Here is a 13,857-nt window from a genome sequence, read left to right on the forward strand (position 1 = left end):
GGCTTCAGGAAAACCTGCCCTTGCGCATTGACTGACATGCTTCAGGTCAGAGCCAAGACAGGAGGGGGAGGAGGGGGAAGATGCCTTGGGGACGGATGGCACCATAGTTGTTTGCAATGAGGCCTCTTCCCTTTTCCTGTGCTGAAACTGTGACAAGCTCCTGCCCAGAAGAGGACGGTGGAATATTTAAGCCTGAAAGGCTCACCCGGTGTGGGCATGCATTCACCCAGTTGCACTTAAATGGCAGAATTGTCATGTGCTCTGCGGTAACACAGACGTGCGTTGGCTGAAAGCAGAGGCTAGGAGAGAATGAAGTCTTCTTCCTTTGGGGTGTGTGCGGCAGCTGCAGGGGGTGAGGCTGAGATGGCCTCGGTGGCAGGCTGGCGTGATGGCACGGTGACGGGTGTGTGGGCTGAGCACGCGCAAGCTCCTGTCGGCTCCCGTGGCACCACCTTCCTGAGCTCTGCCTTCACAGCCTCCTTCGGACCGATGTGTTTGGGAGAAGCTGCTGAGGCTGCTGAGCGTGTTTGTGGGGGTACGACTGGCCTGTTGCCCACCCTTTTCTGTGGTGGTGAACCCTCATTCGTCCTTCCTACCTCTGGTCAGTTCTTGTCAGGAAAATTCAATTTGCTTATGTTGCTACACAGAGAAAAACTGTGGAAGATTTATCTGGGGAATATGACTCATTCTCGTAATTATACATTATAAACTAATTTCCATTATATAATCATCAAGCAATTTTATTTACACCAGATAATCCCATAGAAAAATATTTCTCCACGCTAAAGAAGTATGACTGTGTTGGAGGCAGAACACTGTTCTTGGTCTGAGGATGTACGCTGCTCTTCCTTCCATTGAGGTTCAGCTGCCTAACACTTAGCATGAAATTGTTCTCCTTTCCACTTAAGTTTAAATGACGAGGAGTTTTTTCTTAGCCCAATAAAAAGCTAGATGTTTGAAAACTGAAAAATCTAAGAAAATTTGATTCGGATTAGTTGAAACATATTAGGGCTTGATGACATTTACTATTTTAATAGTGCATTAACTGAGAGTTCTAAACAAAAAGTAATTCCCACCTAATGCTTCCCCATTGTTTACTCGATAGTGAGGGCACGATGTGCTTTGGAATCTTTTTTCCCACTAACTCAGCTGTTGGTGCCTGGCAGCAGTTCCATCCAGAAATATTTGGGGTTGAAAATGTTGGCAATACCAACTATTTCAGTGAAAAGTTTCATTTTCTCTAAATGAGTTTTTGTAGTTAGAAATAGTTGTGTCAAAAAGCTGTGCCCCATTCTTTTCCTAGCAGTGGGACACTCAATCAGTGGACTTTGGTTTGTTCCCACAGCAGTTTGTGCAATTGTCATGAACCCCTGGTGCCCAGTGGGAGCATCTTCAAGTATTTTTAGTATCACTTAGTGATACTAAAGGATGTATTGCTCATTCTGTTTCTTTCTTCCTCTGTATATTTACGGCCATCTATACATCTAATAAAATAAAGCAGTGCGTTATTAGAGCTCGGTGAAATTCTATGAAAACCATCTGCATATGATCATTCCCTGCATGCCTAAACATACATAGGCTTTTTTTAAGTGAAGGTTTTTTAAATACCTGTTTTGAAGTGAGAGAGTAAGTAAGTCCCCACCTCTCCTGCACTCTTCTGCAAGGCAGGGTGTAAGTCTTGGCATCTGCCCACTCCACGAGATGTGTGGTCATGGGGAATACCCCTGGAACCTATCCTTGTCGCATCTGATGGTCCTGACACAGCCCATTCACCCGCCTGTCAGTTAAAGCTGGACCGCAGCACTGGGAGGTGATCTGCTGCCCTCTGTGTAAGGGTGGTCAGTAGCATCCAACCCAGCAAACATCTCTCCTGTAGGAAGAAAAATAATTCTGGCATACATTATACTTGATCTGTTACTCATTCGTTATTGCAGGGACTGATGAAACATGAAAGGACACCTTCAGAAGATCCACCACCCAATGGAACGATGGTGATTATGATAGGAACAGTAATTAGGTGAGTCAGAGCTGTAAGAGACTTTTAGAGTACAAACCCTTTGGTTGGGAACTTCTTCATTTTGGGTCTAAACAGCCCCTTTCACAGCTGACTCCTTGGGGTCTCACCTAACGCTACTTCATTGGCAAAACCTTCGTCAGCCAAGGGTTGTTGTAACACAATCACAACGCCTACAGAGAGCCTGGGTTTCACTGTGCTCCTGCCCAATGGCATGATGCAAAATATTCCAGCGCCTTTCGAAAAATATAAACAGGTATTAGCAAATTGGTGCAGCGAGTTTCAGCCTGGCGTCCATTCCGTGCCCTTACACACAGGAGAACACAGCCGGGGCCTGCAAAGAGGCGGGGAGGAAGCCTGCACTGTCTCCTGCAATAGTCACACACACAGAATCGGGTCATGTCAACCTCACTGCAAATGTGACCACCGAGCACAGGCGAGCGAGCTGCAGCACGATGTCAGGGCTGATAGCTTGTTCCGAGTTTTCAGCTAGCAGGATCTCCCCGGCACATACCGCAGACACTACTTCATCTGTTCAGGCAAGTGTTTCTGTGAGCAGAAAACTAGCCGAGCAATCAGAGCTGGGTTTCTGCAGCCTCGGTGAGAGCCGAGTGCCCTCTAGAGAGCAGGCTGCAGGCCGTGGCCAGGGCCTGTGATGTCCTCCTGCATCTCCAAAGATCCCATGTAGTGAAACCTGAAATGTGTCTGAATCGCTCAGCGCCGCGGCACAGGGATCGGCAGCAGCGGGGGGGAATGCTTCCCCGCGCCGCTGCCGTGCAGTGATTGCAAATACGCGTTACGAGGACTGAAATTACTGTACATCATTACAGTTTATATGTGTATCATTACAGTTTATATAATATTATTTTATTTACATATTATTGTACTTTGGCTTTATAGTCTAATGGTAACTTACATTTAGCCACAGGTAGTACTAGCCAAACTTATCTGCACCTCCTGGCCTCAGTAAGATGTAGGTCTCACATGAAGCAGTGTCTGCTCTCAGTCCCACGTGCTGCGATGATGCCCTTTTACCCTCCCTGGGTGGGCTGGAGCGAGGACAGGGGAGGACTGCACCAGACCAGGCGCTTGGGAGCAGGTCGGCGTTGCGTTTGGCTCTGCCAGTTGAGAACAGCTGACACCTTATGGAGAGACCTGGAAAGTACCAGGATGCCTGGGCTGCTGGTATTTACCAGGTGCTTCCTCCGTTTCCTTATTCTTTGGAACAAGCAGCATGTGCATGAAATGATAATTTATTATTCCAGCTCCTCTTAAGTTTTTATCTGAAATCAAATACAGTGCTTAAGTCTTGGGCAGACTACCCGTTTTGCCCTTTGTTCTCAGGCAAACACACGTTCAGTTTCTCTTTTTCCTCTGAAAAAAAACCCAAGCCAAAACAGTGTAAATGTTTTCACAAGTGTTTCAGGTTGATATTTCCGTACGTGGAGGCAAGAGGGAAATGCCAGTGCTGATGGCAGTTGAAAAGTGAAAACTCAGGTGCCAAATTCACAGGATTTTAGTTTCAGTGGGGAACCGTCTCTCACTTCAGGCAGGATTTGCTTCATGCTGTTTTGGCCAATATCCTCAGTCGGAGGAGCGAGCGGCAGCTGGCACGTCTGCAGAACGCGGGTGGTTTGTACGACGGGGGGCAGCTGCCAGGGAGAAACCTCTCTCTGGGAAGAGCAACGTGGCAAACCCAGCACAAAGCCAGAGAAGGGGTGCGTGCTGCTGGCGTTGACCCCTTCGTCCCTGGTGCACATCAGCCAGCACCTGCTGGCAGCCGTTGCTGCCCGGTTCTTCCCAGGCTCTGGTCGAAGCCGCGAGAGGGGTCCCTGGGGTGCGGCGGCAGCAGCTCCGGCGAGGCCAGGGAGCCAGCGCCGCCTTCCCAGCTCTGCCCGCTCCGCATCCCCACTGCTTCTCACAGCCCTGCCCACCGGGCATCAGCCTTGTTGCCTCTCTGCTTCAAAGCCAAAATACCATCCTCCCTTTGCCCCCGTCCCCGTCTCCCTGCTTACTGCACTGCATAAACCAACCAGGAGCAGAGGCAGAAACGCTACTCTTCCAGTTGTGTGGTATATTCAGGAGTGGAATTTGGGGAAATGCACTTGCTTTTATGCTTCAAATATTTTTTAATTTCTCAGCAAAGGACTCCAAAAATATTTTGCATGTGTTTAGGTGCGAGAAATGTTTGTGCCATGTTACACAGGCTAGAAAAAGGGCTTTCGGGCCATCTGCTTTTTCCGTCCTGCGGGTGTCTCTGCACAGCTATGGATGTCCAACCACCCCTTGGCTGTCACAAGAGAAGGGGAGATTCATGATGAAATTTGAATGCTGTCATCTCAGCACCTGCTCTCGGCTCTGCTTACAGTCACCCAAGAGCGGAGGCACTTGCGTTGCACTGTCCCTGTCCCCAGGCAGATCTGACACAGAAGAAATGGGATTTGCTCTGCAGAGGGCAGACTCACTCAGACAGGCTTACATTACAGAAGCCCAGGTGAGGTCAGAAGACACCCCCTCTCCCCTGATGGCTGTGATGCAGATCTGTTAAGATGTGTATGACTGACATCATACTCCCCAGCAGCCAACACGTCTCACAATTTAATGCCTGACACATCCGGACAGCAGTTGGAGTTGTGCACCAGGAACAGCTGCTAAGCCGATAACTGTATGGATATACACCATCCTGAGCTTGCTTTTTCATGGAAATTTCTGGCACTCATCTCTCTGTTCTCCTTTCATTGACGAGCTCCAGCTCCGCTTACTTCCTCCTTTGTTGCTCCGCAATGAATTTAAGCACAATGCTCTGTGGGAAACACACAGGCATCCTCCTCAGCTGTGCAGATGATGGAGGATGTCCTGCAAGAATGGGCAAGGTACACTACAGGCTTTGACAGGGAGGAGGTGGACAAGACCTGCAAGGTCAGCGAGGCCGTTCTCTGGCTCCCGCCGGCCAAGCAGCTTTGTTCCCAGTGGAGTATGATCCTGAGCAGGTTAGGTGACCCCTGTGCATGGATCAGCAGCTGATTTTCTAAAGGAACTCAGTTTCCAGACACAGGTTTCTTGATTGCATCAGGCAGAAGCAAAGTTTTATTAGAGAATTTTTTTCACCAGCAAGTACATTAGTGATCCTGACTAACTCAGGTAACTTCTAGAGATTACAGCATTACAGAACAGAAGTAGCAGAACAGAGAAGGTGGCCCCCAGTGGGCCCCTTTAGATACACGGCAAAGCATTGCTGAATTTCTTTTACTTTCTCTGCATAGAGGTGTGCAGTGAACATCGAGTGTTCTTGTTTTGTCTGTGGGTTCCTTTGTATATCATCTTCTAGTCCATCCCTCCTTAATCACAAATTCTCCTGCAGGTCACTGGAGAAAAAATACAGCAGCATTATTTGATTGGAAGAGACATAAAATCATTCAAATAAAAATTTGGTCTATGTAGTGCCCTTATTTCAAGAATACACTCTTAAACAAGAGCAGTTGGCAGACAACCCAGGAAACCCCAGAAATGCCCTATATAATTGTGTTTTAGTGGGAATTTGCACTTGTAACGTTACAGATTTGCTCTTCTTTTCACTCCTCCCAGACTCTTTTCCTAGGCTCTGTTTGGCTGTCACCTTCTTTACTTCTACTTCCAGATCTTTTCTTTATGCCTCATTTCCTCAGCTTTCTCCTTTTAGTCCTACTGCTCCCTCTTGTCTCTCGTTTGCTCTCTGCTACTCAATGTTGAGTCAGAGCTCTCTTTACACCTATTTCTTAGTGACACAGCCAGTTTTGCCCTGCAGATGGATCCATTGTACAGATCATACCTTAAAGCATAGTAATTCTCTGAGAAGATACCAATAACACGTCCTAGGAGAGTATGTTGTCTTCTGACCTTATTACAAAGGAACAAACTGAAAAAAACAGTTTTCTTTTTGTGGAAACGCGGCTTTTACCTTGTATATCTCCAGTCTTGCAGGGTGGGACTTGGGGCTGGCAATGGGAAGATGAAGTTGTAGTATAGGTGTGGCTTGTCCTAATGACTCCTCCTCCTACACCAGTTCCGACTCCGATTCCTCCTCCATGACTAGAGGGATAAATTTGGTGAAGGAAATAGGGGATTTTAGAACTTTACATGACACTGCTGACTGACTACGTGACACAAAGTCTCAAACTATGTCTTTTCTAGGGGTTAGGGCATTTCACATTGCGTTCTTTTTTCATGTTCAGAGTTGCTTTGCATTTGTGCCCTCCTTTGGCACAAAAATGCAATGCAGAGCTTTGCAATTAATTCTTTTTTTGACAGTTCTCGCCCATTTTACTATAGAAATGAGGTTGTTATGAATGCTGACATAATACTAGTAGTAGTTGCAGTGTTGTAAATAGCAGTTAACAGGTTTGGTTTCTCTGCTTTGCAAATACCAAGGAGTGACATACAGTTCAGATTTGAATGTTCATCACAGTAAAGCTGCTCATGAGACAAATTTTTCATCTCAGTGAAAGCGTTAAGATGGACTGAAGATTATCTCGTATTCCCAATACCTAATACAGATCCTTGCTATTTTCATTTATTCATTTAGAGATTTACATACATAAGATCCTGCTGTCCTCCTTCCAACAAGCACCGGTAGGTCTGAATCTCCTGCTCCAAACGGCACTTGACGTCCAATAAGGTCTTGTATTCTTGGTTCTGGCACTCTATTTCTGCTCTTATTTCAGCCAATTGCTGCTCCACGCATGTGATCTGGTTCTGTAGCTCACCAAGGAGGGTGTTGTACTGGCACTCAGTCTCAGCCAGAGAGGATTCCAAATTATTTCTCTGATGAACAAGACAACCAAACACAGAAACAACATTCATTTAAGCATCACCCTGGAGGTTATTATTTCCAATGCAAAAATGAAAGAGCTATTCACCACCGCCATGCTGATCGGTCGGTCTGGCTGTTCATGCTAAGAAATCCAGCAGTAACCACGTCAGAGCTGTAAGTAAGCTCACCACCCACCTGGCTGAGCTGGGCTTGGAGATCGATTTCCAGGGCTTGCAACTGGCGTCTCAATTCAGTAACCTGGTTGTTGCACGTCTCTACCTCCTGACCGCTTGTAATAACCTCCCGATTCACCTCCTCAATCTGAAAATCACCAATCCAGAGTAAAGATCTTCAGAGACTATCTGTGTAAATTGAACTTGCTTTTACAGAAGCAGAATACAGTGAGTAGTTAGCAAAAAGGAAAGTGAGCAGGGCAAGTTCTCTGTGCGCTGGGCGTTAACCGCTGGCTTCAACTGCTTGCTCTTTTTACAAATCTCATTAACCTCTTGGCTGTTAAGTCTCTTTAATCCAAATGTGGACTATCTCAGTTCCAACAACACACCACAAGGCCTTGCGGCAAATGCGGCTGTTCCAGATGGGACATAACAAACTGGTCAGACAGGGCTGTCTCCTGTGGAACACAGGGTAAAATGAGTGCTGATCTCGGGCTGCACTGTAAAGGAAGAACTGCTTATTGTCTCAGTATCTGTGTTCTGAAATGCTCCTGTGCTCTGAAATGTGCATGTCCGTTTGTTTCGCAGCAGGTACGTGGCACTCACCTTGCACTCATACCAATCCTCAACTTCCTTGCGGTTGCGCGCTATCAGCGTTTCATACTGGCACCTCAAATCCTCCAAGATCTGCCTGAGATCTGGTCCAGGGCAGGCATTGACCTCCACACTCACGTCTCCAGTTGACTGTTTTCTCAGGCAGTTCATTTCCTGGCAATACAACCCGGGTCAGACACATACCGGCTTTGACAGACAGCACAGAAGAGCAGCGCTTGGTGGCTAAGAGCAGCCCTCGCTGCCAGGGGTGCTCCCAGCTGTGGCTCTAGAGCCCTGGAAGATGGTGTAAGTGTTTTCCCCAGTCAGTCTGTTGGGTAATTTCTTTGCTCATCCACTGGAGTCAGCAGCAACTTTCACTCCCCTCTGGCACTCCCAGCGCCAGCGCAGCCCCAAGAGCAGCAGCCGCCTCCGCCAGAGCTCCCGCGTCACCCATGAGGCAGACGGGTTTGAACCCCAGGAGCGTTTGATGGGAGAGCTGTGGCCTGGAAGTGGTTGATCTTTACTTTTAAATTTAGAGCACGTTTGCGTGGGATAAGTTTTATGTCAGGGCCATGGTGCTCCTAGGGAAAGGGCAGGACCGTACCTCCTCGTGGTTCTTCTTCAGGCAGCAGAGCTCCTCCCGCAGCGACTCCAGCTGTGCCTCCAGGTCAGACCTGCAGAGAGTCAGCTGATCCAGGACTTGGCGTAAGCCATTGATGTCAGCCTCCACACTCTGGCGCAGGGCCAGCTCCGTCTCGTACCTGTTTGTGCAAGAAAGCAGAAATTCAGAACGGTAACGTCTCACATGTGCTCAGTTTACACAAAGATCTCCTTTCCCACCTACCTGCTCTAAGCTGTATTTTGTTGCCTGAGCTGGATGCAGTGGGCATTTGGATTTCTGCACTGCAGTTGATGTCTGTTATGTGAAGGCTTTTCTTCCTCATCTATTTTTTCCTGCTCCTGATCACTGTATGTTTGATAGCACTTATTCAGCTGCATTTCTGGTTTGCTGATCCCAGTCTGCACTGGGCTGTGATGGAAATGCACCAGCTATACCACCAAGGACCACTCCCTCCGACGTTGGTCCCCAGCCCTCGCCAACAAACACTGTTGCCCAATGTCTTACCCGAGAGTACTAATTAAGGGAGGGCTGCTGACCAAGAGCAAAACGCATTTCATCACTCCATCCTGTCCTAATGTGGTGGTGTGGTCAGACTCATCTGCAGCCTCTGTAATTAGTGCCCTGAGCTTCCACAAGTATGATGTAAAGGAGCAGGGAGGAGGGCAAGGGGTTTCGTCTACACCAAGGGGCACTCACTTCACACGGAAGTCATCAGCAGCCATCCTGCTGTTATCAATGTCCAGAATGATCTTGTTGTTATCGATGGTTGCGCAGACAATCTGGAAAAGAGCAAACCATGACAGATGTCTCGCTCCCCTCTGCTGTTATAGTCTATAAGTGTATCTAGATTGCAGTTAGGTAGTAAGTTCTCACAATTTCCTTTTTCTGTTACCTTCTTGCTTAAGTAACCTTGTTCCTTGAGCAGAGCAGTTGCAGGAGGTAGCTTTGCCTCCTTAACTCACAGTCAAGTGAGTTTACTTTCGTTACACAGTCAGTAGAGAAAAGAGGTTGACTCTGCAGAGGTTGGAAGTTAAAGAGCTGTGAGATGGGACTTCCCAGTTTCAAGGTGTGAAGCAAGTTCTAAAGATGCCTTCCAAAGAAGTGAACCTAAAGAACCTTCCTTGAGACGTCAAGGCTCCGCTGACATTCAGGCTGGTGTGTTCTTGGCTTCCAGCTTAAGGATCTTCAGGGAAGATAGTTGGAAGGTACCTCTGAGCCTTAAGATCAGCCATAACTTTTGTTGTGCACATATCAGGCTCTTTGTGCCACTGCAGCAATCAATTTTAAATGCTCAATTTTTCTCACCTAGAATTTATAATGCTTCATTTGATACAGCATTTGACATGTATGTTTTACTCTTGTTCTATAGTTCTCTTTGCTTTTCTCTTCCTACTGGGCTGACACCACATTTCCTCAGAGCACGCTTGGTAATATCGTATTTATAATTGTATAGCCAAAACACAACGTAACAAAGCATCCTTTTCCTTCTTAAGAGTATTATCCCACCTGTACAACATCGCAGCATGCATCTTTAAAGCGCACCCGCACTCAACAATGTCATGGGGGAACTTGCCAGAATTTATGTTTGCAAGGGCATTTAACAGCACCAAAGCTACCTCTAACAACTGTAGTAGGCTCTAAGCACGAATTCAGAAATAAGCCTTAAATAGAGGAGGAACAACTGAAAAGGAGGATTACCTGATTTTGAAGATCTTCGATTTCCTTGTAATAGCAGCTGTAGTCCCGGGGCTCACAGGAGAGGCCCTGTGTAGCATACCACTCTCTGATTCTGCATTCCAGCTCAGCATTTTCCTTCTCCAAGCACTTCACCTTGTCCAGATAGGAAGCCAGGCGGTCATTGAGATTTTGCATGGTGACCTTCTCATCACAGGATGAAAGCAAACAGTCGCCACCAAGACCACCAACAACCACACCGCCTCCAAGGCCAAAACCAAGGCCATTGCCATAGCAGTTGCCACCTCCATAGCTCCCACCAGCCAAGCTACCAACACTCAGTCCCCCTCCGTAATTCACTCCACCGCAGTAACTCCTTCCAGAAAAACCTCTGCCACTGCCTATCCCATAGGAAGAAATCCGTGCTCCACCACCACCACCAATGATACAGCTGCCACCACTGCTCCTGCCTTTGCTAGACACCGTAATAGTCTCCTTAATGTTGCAACTCATGGCGACAGCAGTTGGAAATGCAAGCAGAAGCCCAAAGCAAGATGCACAGCTTGATATTAAATCAGACTGCGAGTTGTCCGTTGCTGCGAAACTCTATTTATACCTTCCACAGTGGGTGTCACCACTGTTTCTTCTTCCCATAAGGCTGGCTACTCTAGCCATTGGTGCCAAGAATAATTTCTCAAAGGGAAGTTTCCTTTCAAGAATCCTGGTAGACAAGGAAGATACTTTACATGTCTCTTGCTAATTTCAAAAATACATTAGCAATAATGTTTTATGAATCATCAGCTTTTTGTTTATGATGCAAACTTTACAACATTAAGCCAGGAAAAACACTGTCCTAAATTACATACCAGGAAGAAATCATTAAAGGTTATTGCATCAAAGAGCTCTTTATCTCTCATTAATTTATTTTCATTTTATTTTGAGTTGAATAAGCAGTTTTCATGCAAGGTGCTGATGTTGGAATATGTAAGATGAAAAAGAAAGAATAAATATGAAGTTTGACTCTCGAATGATGTATGAGGAATGATGTAAGAACTTTGTGGAAAGATCAGAGACACAGAGATTAACCTTTAAGTGTCTCCATTGGCAAAATGACAACTCCAGAACACTCTGCTACGAGACAAGTGAGACCGTGGAGTGATCTCTTAATGGACATGGATGAAAGGTTCTTCACATATGATTGTGGCTCTCCAGTAATTCACAAAGGATTTGTTTCTTTATGCAGAGAGCGTAAAGTAAGGTAAAAGTACTTTAAATATTTCCTGTTGTTCAGTGAAAGGTATTTCTGCAGTTTTCGTCATTATGGATAGTGATTGTTGCTGGGGAAGGGTGGGTGTTTTGAAACAGTGAGTGGGAATGGAAACAACCTATGGGCAATTTCTCTCTCAATATGTGCTGAATTCTAATAAGAGGTTTGGGACTACTGTCCTGCGAAATATAAAGACAGAATTGCTGATACAGCTGGCATAGCAATCGTTGCCCAATACAGTTCTACACTGACTTGAAGAAGATGGATAAGTACAAGCTAGAGGTTCTTCTCTATCACTAATGTCTCCAATTCTTAGCCAGGCAGAGAAATTAAAAGGTAAGAAACCTTTCACTCTTCTGACATCAAAATTCAGGCTAAGCTCATTTTCATGAGATGTTTTGCTAAGACCCAAGAGCAATGACCTTCTCTCTAGGGAGAACCTGTTTCTACTGGCCGTTGAGAAGGACAGGTGTTCCGCAGCTTTCTGAAATTAACCATTCACTGTAAGAAATTCTCCAAGCCAGGGAACAAGTGAGCTCAAACTCTTGCTCAAATCCTCAGTCTCTGTCAGGATTCTGGATTGGAATAGCTATTATTATGGCAAGCAAATAATCCCACTTAGTGAAGGGCTGAAGTATCCCTGTGTCCATGGATTTGCCCATCATTTTATTGCTCTTTTTCTTCTTTCTTCTGTTGAAAAGAAGCCTCCCCTTATCTCTGCACCCTTGGATGTTACCTATCCAGTACAATGAAAGCCAGCAGCATTCCTGTGTTATCTCCAGCAGGCTGGAGACACAGGTGTGGAGAGACTTGCTCTAAGTGGTTTACTCAAAGACAAAGAGCACGCCTCTGGCAGAGTCTGCAGTTGAACCTAGGTCTCCTGTATCAGACTGCAGTGCCTGAATGTCAGCCTGCCTGCCTTCCAAGTTGTGCTCCACTCAGTCCCTAAACACAAAGGACCACAACTAAGAATAGGTAAAAACTCCAATAAAGTTAGGAAGGAATACCCAGATTTCATTGCTAAGACTGGAGAACATAATTGGAGCCAGGGTGTGGTGGTAAGAATGAACCGAAACTGATGTAATATTGCATCGCTTGAAGCTTTGCCTGTCCTGCGTATTCTTCAGGAGTTTCCCAACAGCTGTCTGCAGCAAGCATTTTTCTGAGTGAGCACACATTCCTTCCCCTGCTCCACAGTTATCATTTTAGCACATCAGAATAACGCAGGCAGAAACATGGAATGACTTACTCCTTTACGGGAGTGGAGGATGTCTACATGCCTACTGCAGTAATTATTGCGGAGAGCAGAGGATGGCTCCTGCTCTTCTGAGATACATTGGTCCCCTGTGGGCCTGTAGCTTTATCCATTAGACCCACCTCTTTCTGCTGCGGGCCTTCAGCAGGCATCTTTGCCCAGGATGCTTGCATGGCACATGCTTGCTCTCTTTCTTGCTATTTTTCCTTTTTGTCTCCAGGAAATGGGTGCACTAGTTAAGCTAGGATAAAATTAAATAATTGTTCTGAAGACCTTAAAAAATAAATTAAGCTCTCCCTACTATTTTCATTCAGTTATTTGAACTCATAAGCTTCCTGGGTCTGTCTCATTAGCACAAAGAAATATGGAAATCTCATGGAAATGCAGTTTCCAGCCCAAGGTTTGCTGCTCCATAATTTGCAGCTCTTTAATATGTGGGTTGTTTCCAGGGTGTTTTCTGCTGGGGAACTGTTTATCACAAGCTACCTTCTCATGCTTTCCAGACGCATCCCAACTTGTAGGTCCACAAACAACATCACAGTGTCTTAGGAGCTGAGTCTGTACACCCCCAGGGGCTTCCCACAGGCATATTCATAAAGTCTGGATCATTAGAGTCCTCCCGGCCATGTCATTAGGTCTCTTTCACCTCTCAGGAATTTAGGACAGCTCCTTTGTGAAAGTGCATGCCTTGCGCCTGCCGGACCTGGTGGGAAGGGTGGGAAGGCTTTTGATACGAATACAGGGAATCAGATGGAGCAGCTAGATGTCAGTAGCAGTTCGCAAGAGGAGACTAGCCCAGACCTGGTGGGAATCAACTGGGGCTCCTAGAAGAAAGTGGTAAGCTTTTATATATTGTAGGTAGCCTAGAGTTTCCAGAAGACTGAAAACTGGAAGAGCGTCAGTAGAGTATCTCTATATTTTTAGAAATGAGAGTGAGAGGACTCGTAGATTGGGAAGGATTGAGGCCAGAAGGGACAGCAGTGGGTTATCTTACTGTCTGTCTTTGCGCTGAACAAGTCAGGAGAAGGCAATGGGAAAGGAAAAGGGAAAGATTTGCTTCTACTCAGCCAGAGTTCTGAGAACAGTGGGAGGAGGAGAACACGGAGGAGTCCAACCAATGGAAATTTGCCATTATAACCATGATAAGTATCTCTTGTGATCTCTTGTGAAGCACTGGCCTTACACATCTACTGAGATTTCTGCATCAAGTCTAGGACTTTCTGTAGGGCTGGAACTGATCTTTAAAGAAGACTTGAATTAGAGTTCAAAAACTTCTATATATGGCCACTCTTCTAAGTCATTATTGCAGTTGTTGCAGTGCTGCATTTTCTTATTCTGCTCTAGCCCCTGGATACTATTTGGTTTAGTATCTGGTAGATGAAATAAAAGAAATACCACCGAGACATTGGCTTTTCCATGGTCTTTTGCAGCAGGAGAAGGGCACCTTTCATCTGCTCCCCAATACATTA

The 13,857-nt window shown here is 46.1% G+C and overlaps 1 protein-coding gene across 1 annotated transcript; it reads right to left on the minus strand.

Moving 5' to 3' along the window:
- Positions 1 to 5,353: 5,353 nt before the first annotated feature.
- LOC309413367 (keratin, type I cytoskeletal 19-like) lies at positions 5,354 to 10,379 on the minus strand (the record flags this gene model as incomplete). The annotated part of the gene is made up of 8 exons (XM_082010489.1): positions 5,354 to 5,379; positions 5,952 to 6,082; positions 6,588 to 6,814; positions 6,999 to 7,124; positions 7,583 to 7,744; positions 8,175 to 8,331; positions 8,889 to 8,971; positions 9,891 to 10,379. The coding sequence occupies 8 exons, from the start codon at positions 10,377 to 10,379 to the stop codon at positions 5,354 to 5,356; spliced, it is 1,401 nt and encodes a 466-aa protein (XP_081866615.1).
- Between the last annotated feature and the right edge of the window lie 3,478 nt (positions 10,380 to 13,857).

Source organism: Phaethon aethereus (genome assembly GCF_964289735.1).
Source record: "Phaethon aethereus genome assembly, chromosome: 25".
Classification (NCBI taxonomy): domain Eukaryota; kingdom Metazoa; phylum Chordata; class Aves; order Phaethontiformes; family Phaethontidae; genus Phaethon; species Phaethon aethereus.